The sequence below is a fragment of the Medicago truncatula genome, chromosome 1 (assembly GCF_003473485.1).
Source record: "Medicago truncatula cultivar Jemalong A17 chromosome 1, MtrunA17r5.0-ANR, whole genome shotgun sequence".
NCBI classification, from domain to species: domain Eukaryota; kingdom Viridiplantae; phylum Streptophyta; class Magnoliopsida; order Fabales; family Fabaceae; genus Medicago; species Medicago truncatula.
In genome coordinates this window covers 2,710,975-2,726,986 of record NC_053042.1, presented here as the reverse complement: position 1 = coordinate 2,726,986, position 16,012 = coordinate 2,710,975, and the positions used below count along the sequence as shown (strand labels likewise).

General features: G+C 33.7%; 2 protein-coding genes across 4 annotated transcripts; both read left to right on the top strand.

Moving 5' to 3' along the window:
* Window positions 1-3,249: 3,249 nt before the first annotated feature.
* On the top strand, window positions 3,250-9,150 carry LOC25481930 (calcium uptake protein, mitochondrial). Of its 2 annotated transcripts, XR_003008736.2 has the most exons (8): window positions 3,250-3,613; window positions 3,749-3,816; window positions 5,520-5,743; window positions 6,017-6,100; window positions 6,750-6,963; window positions 7,052-7,130; window positions 8,010-8,306; window positions 8,503-9,150. XR_003008736.2 is itself a non-coding variant. In XM_024775260.2 (7 exons), the coding sequence occupies exons 1-7, from the start codon at window positions 3,316-3,318 to the stop codon at window positions 8,716-8,718; spliced, it is 1,401 nt and encodes a 466-aa protein (XP_024631028.1). In that variant the 5' UTR covers window positions 3,255-3,315; the 3' UTR covers window positions 8,719-9,150. The 2 variants fall into 2 exon arrangements, 1 of the variants encoding a protein (XP_024631028.1); XM_024775260.2 differs by lacking the exon at window positions 7,052-7,130 and having other exon boundaries at window positions 3,255-3,613.
* An 835-nt stretch (window positions 9,151-9,985) lies between these two features.
* Window positions 9,986-14,563, top strand: LOC25481929 (protein PHOX1). 2 transcript variants are annotated; one of them, XM_024775259.2, is made up of 3 exons: window positions 9,986-12,324; window positions 12,426-12,652; window positions 14,226-14,563. In XM_024775259.2, exons 1-2 carry the CDS (start codon window positions 10,335-10,337, stop codon window positions 12,560-12,562), a joined length of 2,127 nt encoding a protein of 708 aa, XP_024631027.1. In that variant the 5' UTR covers window positions 9,986-10,334; the 3' UTR covers window positions 12,563-12,652; window positions 14,226-14,563. The 2 variants fall into 2 exon arrangements, with proteins under 2 accessions (XP_024631027.1, XP_013465806.1); XM_013610352.3 differs by having other exon boundaries at window positions 12,426-12,656.
* The last annotated feature ends 1,449 nt before the right edge of the window (window positions 14,564-16,012 follow it).

Genomic DNA, 16,012 nt, shown 5'->3' with positions numbered 1-16,012 from the left:
TTTGATTGACTTTTGACTCACTTTTTATCTCACGACTGAACAAATTTTTTTTAAAGGGGAAAAAGTTCCAAACCACCCATTTTGAAAAGATTTAGGGTTCGGGGGTTGGTTATATTTAGGGAAGGTATTAGCACCCTAAATATTCGTAGTATTCTACGAGAACCTCTTGATTTTATTTAACTTTTTGTGCTTAAACTTGCTTGCTTTTGAAGAGATGAAAATGGAATTGAAAGATGAGTTGAAAAAGAAAAGAAAATTGATTTTAATTGAAGAGAAAAAAAGAAAAATGTTTTTTAGTTGATAGTTGAAAAGAAAAAAAAGAAAATTGTTTTTTAATTGATTTGGAAGGACGAGCGTCCTCTGCCTACGTACCCGTGAGGGATCAAAACCTCGTAGTTCGGGGTAGAAATTGACGTTTGATTTGTTTGGTGTTTTTTATATGTTTTGAGAAAGGTTTTGAAATAAAAAGCCAAATGGCAAATGAGAATTGATTCGTGTTTTTTAGATTGAAGAAAATTGACTTGAAGTTGAATTAGAATTGATTTGAAATTTGATTAAGAAAAAAAATAAAAATAAAAAGACGGTCACTTGATTTAAGATCAAGGTTTACTGTGAAAAGTTCTTTTTATGAATTTTTGATATTTCAATGTTTTTGTTGTTTTTGAATAATGATATGAAAATTATATAAGCAGAATGAGAAAAATGAGGTTGAGCTGAATTGTGAAGTTATTTTAACATGGACCAGAATATTCTGGAGAACAATTAAATTAAACAAAAATAAATAAATATTAACAGTTAAGTTTGGACCAGAGCACTCTGGATTAACAAAAATATAATATTAACAGTTAATATAGGACCAGAGCACTCTGGATTAATTTAATTGACAAGGACCAGATTGTTCCGGAGAGTAATTAAATTAAACAAAAATATAGTATTAATAGTTAATATAGAACCAGAGCACTCTGGATTAATTTAATTAACAAGGATCAGATTGTTCTGGAGAATAATTAAATTAGACAAGAATATAATATTAAGTTAATTTTGGACCAGAGCACTCTGGATTAATTTAATTATTAAGGACCAGATTGTTCTGCCTTCTCTCTAGAATTTCTTCATCTTCTCCGACGAGGAGAGGCCACCGGAGGTGGTTCCGGCGCGGTGGCCGGCCAGTTTTCGCGGCGGCGCCACCGCGCCGGAGTTAAAAACTCCTCCTTTTTTTGATTTTTTTTCACCAAAAGACTACCCTTTCCCTTCTCCTCTCTTTTTTGAAAACGGTTTTTTGAAATGAGGTTTAACGAACCCTAGATCTACAAAAAGGGTTACTACCTTTTTTATTGTTTTTTTTTCTTGATCTGGATCTGTGTAGGTTTGTTGATGAGGTTCGGTGATTTGATTTGGTTGCGATTTGGGTTGTGTTTTGTGATGGTTACTGAGTTGTTGTTGTGAGAATAGTTTGTGTTCTTATGACGTGTGTGTTGTGCGGTTTGGTTACCGGATCTGTGAGTTTGGTTGTTGATCTTATGTAGAAATGTTCTGGTTTGAAATTTGTGTTTGCAGGTTTGGATTGTAAGAAAATGGAGTGAGAATTATTGTGTCTGTGTGCTTGGCCGTGGAATGTTTTTCTTGTTGGGCCCCCCTCCCTTTTTGGCTGCTTGCGCGTTTGTTTTTATAGAGCTTGAAATGAAAATTTTGTTGCTTGGAGAGGAGACATTACAGGCTGTTTTGAGCTGTGTGAATGAGCTGTGTGTTTGGATATTATCGGACAAAATTTTTGATTTATTTTTGGACACTAAAAATAAAATAAAATGACTAAGAATAAATAAAACAAAAATAAGATAAAATAAAGGTTTAAAAAAAAAATGAAATTAAAATTAAATGAAAATTGAGGGAAGAGGGCCCGACTCGGAATCAAATATGAGGTATTTTAAAATACCTCCCTGCCGAATTTTTTTGCTCGAAAGGCTGAGACCGGTCGGAGCTAAATGACACGTGTCAGTGCTGTCTTAGGTCAAAAATTGGGGTATGACAAAGACAATGTTTGAAAAAGAAAGATATGGTGTGGACAGACTATGATAAATATATGTTCTTTACTTAATCTAATGGACAAAAACAACTTTCTCATGATGGAAAACAAATATCCTTTCCCATGCTAAACCTCATCTTATGTTGATGGTAATGTGTTGCTATGATTTTAATTTCAGTTGCCTTTTGTTTTTAATGAATCATAGATACAAGTGAGTTACTAGTTTACCTTTTTTTTTTTTTTTTTTGTGCTCGTGAGTTTAGTTCAGTTGGTATGGAGTGCCTTGAAACGTCGGTGACTACCCTGTCGGTAGAGTGGCTTTCTCCTAGAGTGTATAGCTCATTCGAAGTTCGACCTCATGAAACATAAAGCTGTCAAAGTCCTCTCCTTCTAGTCGTTCTTACAGTCAAGTGACTGGTCGAGCTGAGGGTAAATTTGTTAGTTTCTTTGAAGGCTTGACTTCTGTAGTCTAATTCCGGGGATTCTTTCAACTCATGTTTGTTGGAAAAGACGGAGGGGTTGTAATAATATGCAAGGTCGGAGGTTCGAACCCCGCCACCACAAAAAAAAGTTTACGTGTTTTTTTTTAAGGAAAGATACTAGTTTAAGAAATGGGAACTTCTATGGTACACTCATAATTTTGAGTGTACCGGTACTCTTGTTTCACAAAATATATAAATTAAAGATCACTTTAATGAAATAAAAATGTATTTGTCAATATTTATATTTTAGAAAACATCATTTCGTAAGAAAAATCATCATTTCATTGTTTAATCAATATTCATTGTTATGAGTAATAAAAATTCTTAAAAATTAAATTTTATTTCGTCGAAGCTTTTGGTAAATAAAATTTAATTATCTTAGTTGACAATGATAGAAAATAATTATTTTTCTTCAAAAAACAACTCATTTATTATTAATTTTACGACTTGATGTATCGATACATCCAAATTTATTAGGTGTACCATAGAATTTGCCATAAGAAATTCTATAACATTTTGTTAGTATCATAAGACAATTTTTAAATTTTAACTACGTTAATTATTTATTCACATACATTTTTTTTTTTGAGAGTTTATTCACATACATCTATCTAATCTATTTACAAACTTTTAATAAGTAATCTCAATAGATGAAATTAATAACGATATTTTTTGAAAGGGAAATTAATAAACAATTTATTAGTAGTATAACGTTTTTGGTGGGGTTTATCAATTTCCTATAAGACCAGCAAACATTTTTTTTTCCTATTTGAGTCTACGCCCACCGGGACAACAAGCACCACTTTGATCATGTCATTCCTTTCCACTCTCAGAAATTCCACCTCACACTTCTTCCACCATTTCTCAATCCAACGCCTCCAAATCCTTCACACTTCTTCTTCGCCGTCGCTACTCAACGCTCGCAACGGTCTTTTCGCCGCCATTATCGCCGGCACCAGTCTAGGGTATGTTCTCTACACCACCGACTTTGACTCAACTCACTTTCAATCTTCAATCTCTTCCTTCGTTGACCGTTCAACACCGAATTCACCTTCATTTCTTACGAAATTCTCCCTTCCTGAAACTTCTGGAGCCTTCCTTTTTCGAGGCAAGTTTCTTTTTCTCTCCGCAATTTTTAAAATGTTAATTCGATCGATGAAAAATGTAATATAATAGTATATATATTTTTTTGATTATACGAAAGTGTTAAATTGCGATTAGTTTTTTGGTTCATGAATTGCAGAAGCTTATAGGAGAAAGGTCTTCTTCAATTATGAGAAGCGTATACGGTTGCGAAGTCCTCCCGAAAAGGTATATTATCAACATCTTCAACTAGTTCTAAGATAATGACTAGATTTTAGAAATTTTGCGTGTCTAATTTCAATATTTGGTAAGAATTTAAAGGATATCTATTGTAATTAAGTTTGGATTTTATTCATACTAGCTCTAAATTCAATTATAAGCTATAGTAATTACTTCCTAAAAAAAAAGAGCAAAAATTACTTAATTTAGAATTGTACTGGTGTGATTCATTTAATTTTCTTGATTTCATGAAGAAGATAAAAATAAAAATTAAAAAATTAAATACAAATACTAATTTACCCTAATTATAATAGTTATCTACTTATCTTCACACAACTTTTAACTTTAACGAATTTGTTTAAGGGTATTTTTTGAATAATGACATAAATGTGGATGGATTAATTTAATTGACATTTGCTTATGATTGAGTTTGGATGGAGTATAGATTCTCAATGTAGTACACTATCAATCGAATTCATAATTGTCAGATCATTAAAAACGTTTGATTGATTTCAATCACAGTGCTCTTTTAAGGTTACACATATGATTGATGATTGATTGTGATTTGTTTGTGCAGTATTTTTTATTACGAATAGTGTATCAACATCATCCAATGGATTTTTTTTCCACATCACCCTACTTTTGTAAGTGTATTTTAAAATTGATAGTGTGGCATTGATAAAATGGATGTAATGAGAGCATGCACTATTTGCCTAAACTATTTTTACTTTGACATTCAATAAAATCTAATATTTTGCCACATCATCCTACTTTTGCAAGTGCATTTTGTAATTGATTGCACATGGAAAATGGATTAAATCTTATGAAGTGCATCTATTTGTAAACCAGATTTCCGATAAAAAGTCATTATGTATCTATTTGTAAACCAGATTTCCGATAAAAAGTCATTATTTTGGCACACCATTCATCTTTTATAACCGTTTTTTAAAATGAAGGGTAAGACATGAAAAATAGGGTGTTTTCATTACATGACACTGTATACCATTAATTCCAAAAATACCGTAGTTGTGAAATACAGTATGTCCTTTTGCAATTAAAAGTTGTCGACCAAATAATCATAAAATTTACTTTTCTATTTAACTTTTAAATCACTTTATCCTGAAGTACTGACAAACTAACTCAAAGTTGAATTGGTGTAATCAATCATCTGTAACCTATCCTCAATAGTGTTCAATAAATATCTTTTGTCATCTTTTGACATATCCTCCAATTTAAGTTATTAGTTTCATCATATCTAATGATTTATAGTTAGGTATGTTCTCATCACAAGTTGTGTTTCATTTTACTGAAAGGCAAGTTAAAACATGGAAAATAAACAAATATGTATATGCATCCGTAATATACGAATATGTATTTCCAAACCACACTCTTGGAATAATAGCTAGTTATTGCCATAGTTGATTAGTTAGGCCTGGGACATAAGATGTAACTAATTTTCCCCAAAGCTAAAACAATTCTCCCTTTTTTATGTATGTTTAAAGCTGAAAGGTAAAGTTGTGGCCTAGTAGGGAACTATGTCATTCTTCACCATTTTCGATACCAAAAGATATCTGATGACTTCACGGGCTTGTTCGGAAGCAAGAAAAACCAAACTTAAACTTCGCACTACATTGAATGAAACTAATAGTTTCTCTTAGTTCCTTTTTGAAGTTTGAATTGCACATTGACAATCTTTACTCTTTTTCATTAAGGTTTTTGAATACTTCGCATCTCATCGATCACCAGAAGGAGAAGTACTCATGATACCAGCAGACCTAATGAGAGCTGTAGTTCCTGTTTTCCCTCCATCTGAATCTCACCTTGTTAGAGACGGATACTTGAGAGGAGAAAGAAGCCCTGGCCATTTACGCTGTTCTCCTTCAGAATTCTTTATGCTCTTTGATGTAAACAATGACGGGCTTATATCTTTTAAAGAGTGAGTATTCTATATTCTCTCTAATTATCGTGTTCTCTGTTTATATTTTTTTTCCCGTTTACAAAGGACTTCTTAGTCCTGCTGTGGGAAATGAACTAGGATAGAGTTGAGGCAAGGCAACCTAAGTAGGATCTGGTTCTAGGACCAAGCAGTCTACAAATGAACCTGGTGCACTTTATCCAAGGCTCTTAGGCTAATTTTGTTCTCCATTCCACCTTTTTTCTTTATGATTTTTGTATGTGTCCATAATAACCGTATTTTTCTATGGAGCAGGTATATCTTTTTTGTAACACTTCTCAGCATCCCAGAATCAAGCTTTTCTGTGGCATTTAAAATGTTTGACGTGGACAATAATGGGTGAGTGCTCATGGTACTTCTTTGAAATTTTGGTACCACTCTCGGTCAGAAATTCAAGTTTAAGCAATGAAGTCTCACTTTACTTCTGTTAGAAATTCAAGTTTAAGCAATGAAGTCTAACTTTACTTAAAAGAGCTAAATGAAAATGTTATGAAAATAGACCCACAGCACATGCCTAATCATTGAGGTTTTGGGTAAAGCTGCCGTGTCAATTATCCTTATGGTTGTTGCTTCGTATCACCTTGCTTCCAGGCTCCTGACCTTTAACCCTCATTATGATATAAATCATTTGCTATTTACTTTATTTTAACCGTGGTATTTCTCCGAACTTTAGTTTGGATCCAGCTCAATCCCAAAAGCCATCTCATGGGGTGAGGGTTGTCCCCCCACTTATGACCACTATCTCGGTCATATCAGTAGTCAATGTAGGACCTTTAAGAGTATTAATTCATAATGTTTAATGAACAAGGCCCTTTCTATTTGTTTGTTGTCAATGGCATCGACTTAGAGACTGCATAAATTATTGCCTTGTAGTTCTAGTCTCTAGGTATATAAAGAATTGAGTTTTTAGTCCAGTGGGAGCTTGATCATGCCCTATTTTCCACCTCATCTGATAACATTAATTAATTTTCCCAGTTTACATTTACAGGGAGATAACTAAGGAGGAATTCCAGAAAGTGATGGCATTGATGCGATCTCATCATCGACAAGGTGTTCAACACAGGGATGGACTGCGAACTGGCCTAAAGGTGAATGATTCCGTGGAAAATGGAGGGCTGTTGGAATACTTTTTTGGTAAAGACGGAAAGGGTTGCCTCCAACTTGATAAATTTGTAATTTTTTTGCAAGACTTGCATGATGAAGTAAGTTTTCGCTATTTCATTCTCACCACATGTCATTATGGTTTTGATTGATTTTATTTTATGGATAATGGATATGTTGAGGGACTAGGCTTTGGCTCTACACAAGCTTCTACCCTCTGGTGTTTTGCTCTTATGTTAGGGAGGATTCTTTATCTTCCAAATGCACTGTAAGCTCTTCTCTTTCTTTTATCCAAAGAAGGAATAAAAAAGAGATATGGGGTATGATAAAATCAAATTATTCTGGTGTTATGGGCTAAAAAAATGATGAAGTCATATCTAAGTATTTTTTCTGTACCAAACTTAAATCAAGCAATGAAGTTTTACTATGTATATCTATGTTAAGGTTTAATTCTGTAAAAATTGGGCTTCACACGCTGCAGGGGACAGCAATTTTAATAATTGTTCATTGAAAATCCTTGAATTCTTTTATGTTTTATAATATTATTATCAACATTGTGGCAGTTGTTACCTGTGATAGTAGCATTAAAACTGAGAAAACTCGTATGTGCTTCTGTATATAATCAGTGATTGTTATAAGAACTCTTATTGTTTGCAATTATCTGGAACCACGCTTGTCAGTTATGGTAGTTGCATGTGTAGGCTTGACATGATATCTTTTATATTTACATTGATCTTGTAGAAAAGGAAAGACAAGGAAAAGGGAAGTGAAAATGCTTAGAAGTCTGCATGATGCCATTACACATGGTTTCAATTTAACAAGATACTTGAAGCATATGCTTCTACATAAACTAGTGTAGCAAGACTCCCAAATATATTTTAATATGGTACATTCTTTAAGATTTAAAAAAGTCGCCATACTAATTAGAAGTTGATCTATTAACGAGGAAATTAAATTGTATTTTTAGAAAATGAATAATTTTTTAAAGAATGTGTGACGAAGAGTATTCTGCTAGTATTTCTCTTGTGTGAATATTCATACTATAAACTTCATATGGATATAAGATTCCTTTTGATTTGCTATAAATATTAATTTTTACAATGGTCACAGAAGTGATTTTCCATGACAATGTACGATATTTATGTAGATTCTCAGACTGGAGTTTGATCATTATGACTACAAATCTCGAAAAGCAATTTCAGCCAAGGACTTTGCACTCTCCATGGTTGCTTCCGCCGACATGAGTCATCTAGGCAAGTTGCTTGAACGGGTTGATGAACTGAATAATGAGCCATGCTTTAAGGATGTCCGCATCAGATTTGAGGATTTCAAAAACTTCGCAGAGCTACGGAAAAAGTTACTTCCATTATCATTAGCCCTTTTCAGTTTTGGAAAAGTAAATGGCCTGTTGACGAGAGATGATTTTCAGCGAGCAGCGTCACATGTATGAAGTTTACCATTGTTTTTTTTTGTTTTTGGTCAGGAGTTTACCATTGTTTTTATGCTTAACTTAATAGTGATGTTTAGGGGTTAACTGTTTTATCCCCCAATTATATATCCTTCATTTTTTTTAAAAAAAAATTTGATTTAGATTATATGGCCGAGATAGTAAGTTCATATTTTATTCGTTTCAATTTCAGGTTTGCGGCATATCTCTCTCGGACAACGTGGTTGAGATTGTTTTTCATTTGTTTGATACAAATCGAGACGGAAACCTAAGTACAGATGAGTTTGTCAGAGTGCTACACAAGCGAGAAAGGGACATTGGACATCCTGTGGAGACAGGAATGCTTGGTTTGCTGTCTTGCTGCTGGAACTGTAGAGAAAACATCTCATCTTCACGCTTCTTTTCCTGACAATTAAAATTACTTTCACATCCATTATATACCAGAAATGATACAGTTAATATGAGCTTTTGTTTGGAAGGGAGAAAAGAACAAGATAAAGGAAGAAGGAGGCTGGTGATAATTGTCTGAAGGTTTCAGTAAAACTTATTTCTATGAAGCCAACACATCACTTCTTAATATCACCTGAGTTTTCTGTTTTTTGAGGAATACACCTTAGTTTTTACCTACTTTACTGTTGAAAAAGAAAAGGTGGGCACAAAAATAATCATTGTTGACAGCTTATAAATAGCAAACATGTGTTGTTCTAACTTGTAAAATAATTCTGCCACTGAGGTGGTCGGCTTTGAGGGTTGACATGTCTGACAGTTGTAACTACTTTGCCATGTAAATAGTGACACTTTCCAGCTTTATAACCAATAGTAGTATTTATTTTCTTCAAAATATTTTATCTGTAGTATTTTTGTATCCATCAATTCCCACGTTTGTTTTGTATTTGCAATGTATGGTTTTACTCATTACCTATGGGTATGGCTACACTACGTGGGCGAACTAATGTTTGAAGGATAACTACACTCATTTAATGTTTGACACCTCAAATTAGATTATCTCCCATGGCTAGAATTTATCTGAAACAAAAAAAAAAAAAAAACTGTATAATCCTTAACGGAAAAGGAATTCCATCTTGTAGGGGTAGAGGGCATACATACATATAGTAAAACAAAGGAATAATTATATGCTACGTAGCATAAAAAATGAAAAAGTATTACAGTAACCAATCATGCCAAATTTTTGTAATAACTGAAATAAAGGAATATTCCCAGACCCAACAGTACAGCCGCCGCGTAAAAGACAAGACCAATTCTTATTTGTCTCGCTATGAATGTGAATATGAAAATGTTAAATGTAAAAAAAAAAAAACAATCAAAGAGGAAAAAGTCCACGTGTTCAAACATCAATCAAAGCATGATACACAATTAACATTCACCAGATCATCAAGGTTTGAAATCTTAGATTATGCTCATCTTAAATCTCATATTCAATTTTTTCTTTTTTGAACAAACCAAAATAACAAATTCAAATTCTCTTAATATCAATTTATGTGTGTTAGTTTATATAGAAGTTTAAGTTGACTTTAATTGAAGCCGTGCTATTCAACAGTGAGATAAATTTTCATATTAATCAACCCTTGAATTGGATATATTTTTTTATTTTTTACAACAATAACATTCAGCAATGAAGGAATATATATACCCTCCAAAAGCCAAAGTGGGACACAATCACAGCGTTTTCCCATTTTTGTGTGTCGTTTAGTCCTTTCCCCCCAATTTTCCTAAAGAACAAAAGCACCCACCCTTTTATTTTAGGCCACTCCATTCTTCCTTTTACACCCTCCAATCCATCTACGTTGACTTCACATAAAAGAAAAGAACACAAACAAACCCTAACCTACACACAACAGCCACACAACGAATCATTACAACTTCATTCAATTTGGTCCTAAAGATTGTTTTTTTTTTTTTCATTTGATAAAAAAAAATCTTCAATTTCAAGCAAATCTCTCTGATTATTACTATTATTGAAATTATTTGATTCAGCTGAAAAATTGATTATTGATTCATAGATCGATGGGGAAACCAGCTGGAAAAAAGAAGGAACATGAATCACCAAAATCAAACAACAAGAACAAAGGTTACGAACGTTCAACATCATTCGACGATGACACAGCCATGTTCATCAACATGTCACAAGAATTAAGAGAAGAAGGTAACAAACTTTTCTTCCAAAAAAAAGACAACGAAGGAGCTATGTTAAAGTACGAAAAAGCTCTCAAACTCTTACCCAAAAACCACATAGATGTTGCACATCTTCACACCAACATGGCCATGTGTTATATGCAATTGGGTCTCGGCGAATATCCTCGAGCTATTAACGAGTGCAATCTTGCTCTGCAAGTTTCGCCGAGGTATAGTAAAGCTCTTCTTAGAAGAGCTAAGTGTTACGAGGCGTTGAATCGATTGGATTTGGCTATGAGAGATGTTAGAGTTGTTTTGAATGCTGAGCCGAATAATTCAACCGCGTTGGAGATTCTTGATAGTTTGAGGATTACTATGGAGGAGAAAGGGATCGCTATTGATGAGACTGAGATTGCTCTGGCTGCTATTCAGCAAATAGAGCCGCCTGCTGCACGGTTTAGGAAAGTTGTTAGGGAGAAGATTAATAAGAAGAAGAAAGGGCATAAAGGGGAAGGCGAGGAAGAGAGGAAAAGTAAGAGTGTCGTTGAGAAGAAAGCTGCCAATGTTGGAAATGTTAACGTTAATGTTAAGGTGAAGGGTCAAGATTCGAAGGATAAGGTTATGGATAAGGATAAGGATAGTAAAGAAGTTGTTAAGGAAGATAAAGGGGTTACTAGGACTGTGAAGTTGATATATGGAGAGGATATTAGGTGGGCGCAGTTGCCGGTGAATTGTAGTATGAAGTTGGTGAGAGATGTGATAAGGGATAGGTTTCCGGGGTTAAAGGGTGTTCTTGTGAAGTATAAGGATAGGGAAGGTGATTTGGTTACTATTACTACTACTGCTGAGTTGAGGTTAGCTGAGGGTTGTCATGTGCTTGGTTCGATTCGGTTGTATATTACGCAGGTGGATTTGGATATGGAGCCGTGCTATGATGAAAAGACGAGTAGTGGTGAGGTGAGAGAGGAGAATGGGGTTGGAGAAGGAGATAAGGGTGTTGGGGGTAATAGGATGATTACTGTGGAGGAATGGCTTGTTCAGTTTGCGAGGCTGTTTAAGAACCATGTTGGGTTTGATTCTGATTCGTATCTGGATATTCATGAGGTTGGGATGAAGATATATTCGGAGGCGATGGAGGATTCGGTGACAAATGATGGTGCTCAAGAGCTGTTTGATATTGCTGCGGATAAGTTTCAAGAGATGGCTGCTTTGGCTTTGTTTAATTGGGGGAATGTTCACTTGTCTAAGGCGAGGAGGCGAGTGCCTTTTCAGGAAGACGGGACGAGAGAAGCGTCTCTCGAGCATCTTAAAGCTGGATATGAATGGGCTACGAAGGAGTACAAGGAAGCAGAAATGAGATACGAAGAATCTGTGAAAATCAAACCAGACTTCTACGAGGGACTCCTTGCTCTTGGGTATCAGCAGTTTGAGCAAGCAAAGCTATGCTGGTGTTATTTAATTGCAAACAATAAGAATATCGAAGTTGGTCCTTTTGAGGAGGTTCTGCAGCTCTATAACAAGGCAGAGGACAGCATGGAAAAAGGGATGTTGATGTGGGAGGAGATTGAGGAACAACGTTTGAATGGGCTCTCTAAGTTAGATAAATATAATGCAGAGTTAGAGAAAATGGGTTTGCACGGTCTTTTCAGGGACATTTCTTCTGAAGAAGCTGAAGAGCAGGCTTCAAATATGAGGATACAGATATACCTTTTATGGGGCACCTTATTGTACGAGCGTTCTGTTGTGGAATTTAAGCTAGGACTACCAACATGGGAGGAGTGTTTGGAGGTTGCTGTTGAAAAGTTTGAACTAGCTGGAGCTTCTACAACTGACATTGGTGTCATGATAAAGAACCATTGTTCTAATGAAACAGCAATGGAAGGTACGGGTTGCGTAAACATTATCAACTGTTGTGTATTTATCAGATACCTTTTAAGTTTCAAATATTTTAGGGAACTAACCAACCAATTTTCATCATTACAGGGTTCAAAATTGATGACATAGTGCAAGCATGGAATGAGATGTATGATGGATGGCAGTTTGATGTTCCAACTTTCCGACTCGAACCATTGTTTCGTCGGCGTGTTCCAAGACTCCATTACATCCTGGAACAATTTTAAGTTTTTTTGCTTTGTCATTCTTTAGAGGCAAAAATAGCGCTTCTGTTTTATTCTTCAATATTTTTGAAGATTTCTACAGTCCATTTCAAGGCAGGTGAGTAAGAATACAATGCATGTACTACAGTTTTTTCTGCATGTTCCTATGGCAGTAGATCTTCTAAATTTTTCTAAAAATATAGTGAGATTTGTTAGCATCTAAAAGTTTTAAAAGGTTATACCTTAAATTAAAAGTGTGGTTCTATGTTTTATGGAATGATAAACCAAGTGTTTTCTGTTGGTTAAACAATTAAGTGTTTATTTCTGTACTTGCTCATAATCACAACAGGTGTTGTCTTTTCTGTTGTTTGGTTTTGCTTTCTGTATTCATAATACTAATACTAATACTAATGGAGAGATTTCAGAATAGTTTCTATTTGTTGTAGTAACTAACTAGCAAAGATAGTAAAAGTTTTGGTAACTTTTACTTAAACAAATCGAGTTATCTGGGTGTGCTTATGTTCTAGAATCTACGGTTTTGGTCAATAAACAAATTGATAAATGATATCTGCATGCTTAGTGGAATCACAATTTGATCTTGATGGCTAAACTTTTGAGTACAGTCTGCGATGTTATGTGGTTTTGCAGAAGCAAGTTATTGTTAAGGTTTTAAACTAGTTTGGATGCTCTATATTCTCAGCTAGGGAAAAGGATTATCATGTTCTAATCTGTATCCTGTATTGATTTATGAAGAGGTTGTGTGAGAAATAGGTCTTGTTTAAGATTCAGGGTAAGTATTAAATAGAAACGCTTCTCGCCTAATCCAAAGTGTATTAGTCTTACTACCTAAAATATTTTGGCGAATGATTGATATTGTCAACGGCCTTAAAATTACGTCCTCAAATGAAAAAAGAAATAGAGAATATCAATCGTACTAGAGAGTATAGTAGAGACCAAGAAGGAAAAAAATAGGCAAAAATTAATGGACTTTACGTTTTGAAGTGGTACTGCCAAGCTTGGTGCTTTGTTGGTGATTTATTTTTAAATATAGGTTTAGGAGATGATTTTACTTTTAACTGGGTAATGGCAATTCAGTAAGTTATAATAAACTCTTCTAAACACATACAATAGTTAATTCAGCTGATTAATCAAAGATGTATTGTGTTGGCCACTAGAACTGGGTGTGGATAGTTTGCATGTGGTCATAGGGTCAAATCTCATTGTTAAATAGGAATGTGTATGTTAATTTTAAATTACAGATTTTTGACATTTATGAAATCTGATGGTTTGAACTCTAGTTACTGTTTTTGATATGCTGTTTCATTATGGTCACCAGCTTTTTTTGACATGTCCCCTGCAAATTGTTGTTGGTTTTTGGCGTTAGGGGCTTAAGATAAGATTGAAGCCAGTTAGCTTAAGACGACTTAAATCATTTGATAGACTGCTACGTCTACATGTTCATTGTCTGGTTATAGAAGATGGATGGATTGACTAAACAGTAGCTTTAGAGAACAACTTTCCACTTAATCATCCTTTAATATATTCAATATTTCCATATAATTTTAACCAATCTATTTTGTTCAATCTTCTTGTTCTATTTTCTTTAATTCAGTTTATTTTTTTTTACCAATGATGACATTGATGGAATCATAAAGGCTGAATGGAATAATTTTCCTTTTGATTACAGGGATTTGTTCTTCATTTTGTCAACTCTGTGATGGGTGCTATGATTGAATTATTTTTCCGATATCAGTTTTGTAGAGATTGGGATACTAGGATTAGAAAGATTGGTTATAGTATTTGATTTGCCATTAGAGGGGGGTATATGTTCTGATGGTTTTTGCTGTTGTAAAATCAGTATATGATTCCATTTGTTGGTTTGAGGTAATGAGTGATTGTATTGTTCAGTTTGCAAACACAATAAAAATATTCAGCTTGCTGGGGTTTGATGATTATTTATGTTGTAAAATTGTCATTTATACAATTCTATTTCTTCCGGTATTGTATAGCACACTGCATTTGTCACTGATGTTGTTCTTCACCCTGGGTTCTCATGTTGGAATATCAAGTAGGCGACTCATATCCGTGCCCTTCTTAAACTGTACATATTTCTTTTGTTTTGTCAAGTATTTAACCTGAATTGCCTATGTTTTTCATTTTATTTAGCAACATTTCTTGACACCAGTGTTACAATTAGTTTGGCTTTTCTTAACTTTTGTTCATATGAGGGTGAGTTAAAAACAGTTTTGAATCAGTCTTTTAAGATTGAGTTATGCATATGTTTTCTGGTGATATGATAAGAAAAGCAGAATACAACCAAAGCCGCAAAGGCTAAAGAGATTAAATCACCACATTTTGTATTCAGTTAACTCTTGATTTTTTTTAATATCTGTTGATTGTTATTTTGCTAACAGATTCTCACTCCAACTTCTATATCCCTCCATCACTATACAAATCTTTTTGAAGCCTACAGTTGTATGTTGGGAGTACATTTCCACTACACCATCTTACATTCAATTTGTACCATCCAAGACAAGAAGCCTGTCACCTAATGGAACGCAATCAGATAGTTGAGAAATGGTATCAAGTATCAACATTTACTAAATTCTGTAGAAACGTTTCTGTCAAATTTATGTGAGATATTCATAAATTAATGGATTCTATTTAAAAAAGTAGGGAAATCCATCTGACTTTTCACTAGGAGAATTTTTTTTCCCATCCTTGCACACCCTTCATATTCCGAACCATTTACACAATATTTGAGATTATATAATTTGAACAACTTAAACAAAAAAAAATAAAAAAATACAAAGTACTCGGATCGTGTAATTCTTTTTTCAAACAATTCAGATTATACAACACCCATACTCCTCGGCTCAAAGATGCCTTTTTATAATAAATGACAAAACCATGAAGGTTCATTCAATGACCTAAAACTGACAATACCTAAGAACATAGTATGACATACTTGAAGTTGGAACAAAAGAAACTAAACGCACACTAACTCAAATTTGATTTGTTAGAATTATTTAATTATTAAATAAGTTTTGATGGAAAAATTAAATTAAACCGATTTGATTTGATTCAAATTTAAAATCATGATAAAATTCAATTAGCGAAAAAAATAATAAGCTTTGTTACTCCCTTTATTTTAAAAAAAGCGTCACTTTAGCAAAAAAAAAGTTTTAAAATGAATGCTATTTTTGGTTTCTAATACAATAATAAGTTTTTTCAATCGTGCCATCCCATTAATTCTATGTACACTACTCCTGAAATATTATTTTTACTTTATTGAAAAACAAACCAATAATTAAGAAGAATAATTTGATAAAATAAAATTTTTCTTTCTTTCAATCATTGTATTTTTTTAATATATGTATTAAAACCTTAAACGATATTCAATTTAAAACGGATGAAGTATTTATTTTAGCAGCTAATTTCCTTTATATGATATGAAAAATACAACTCCCTCAT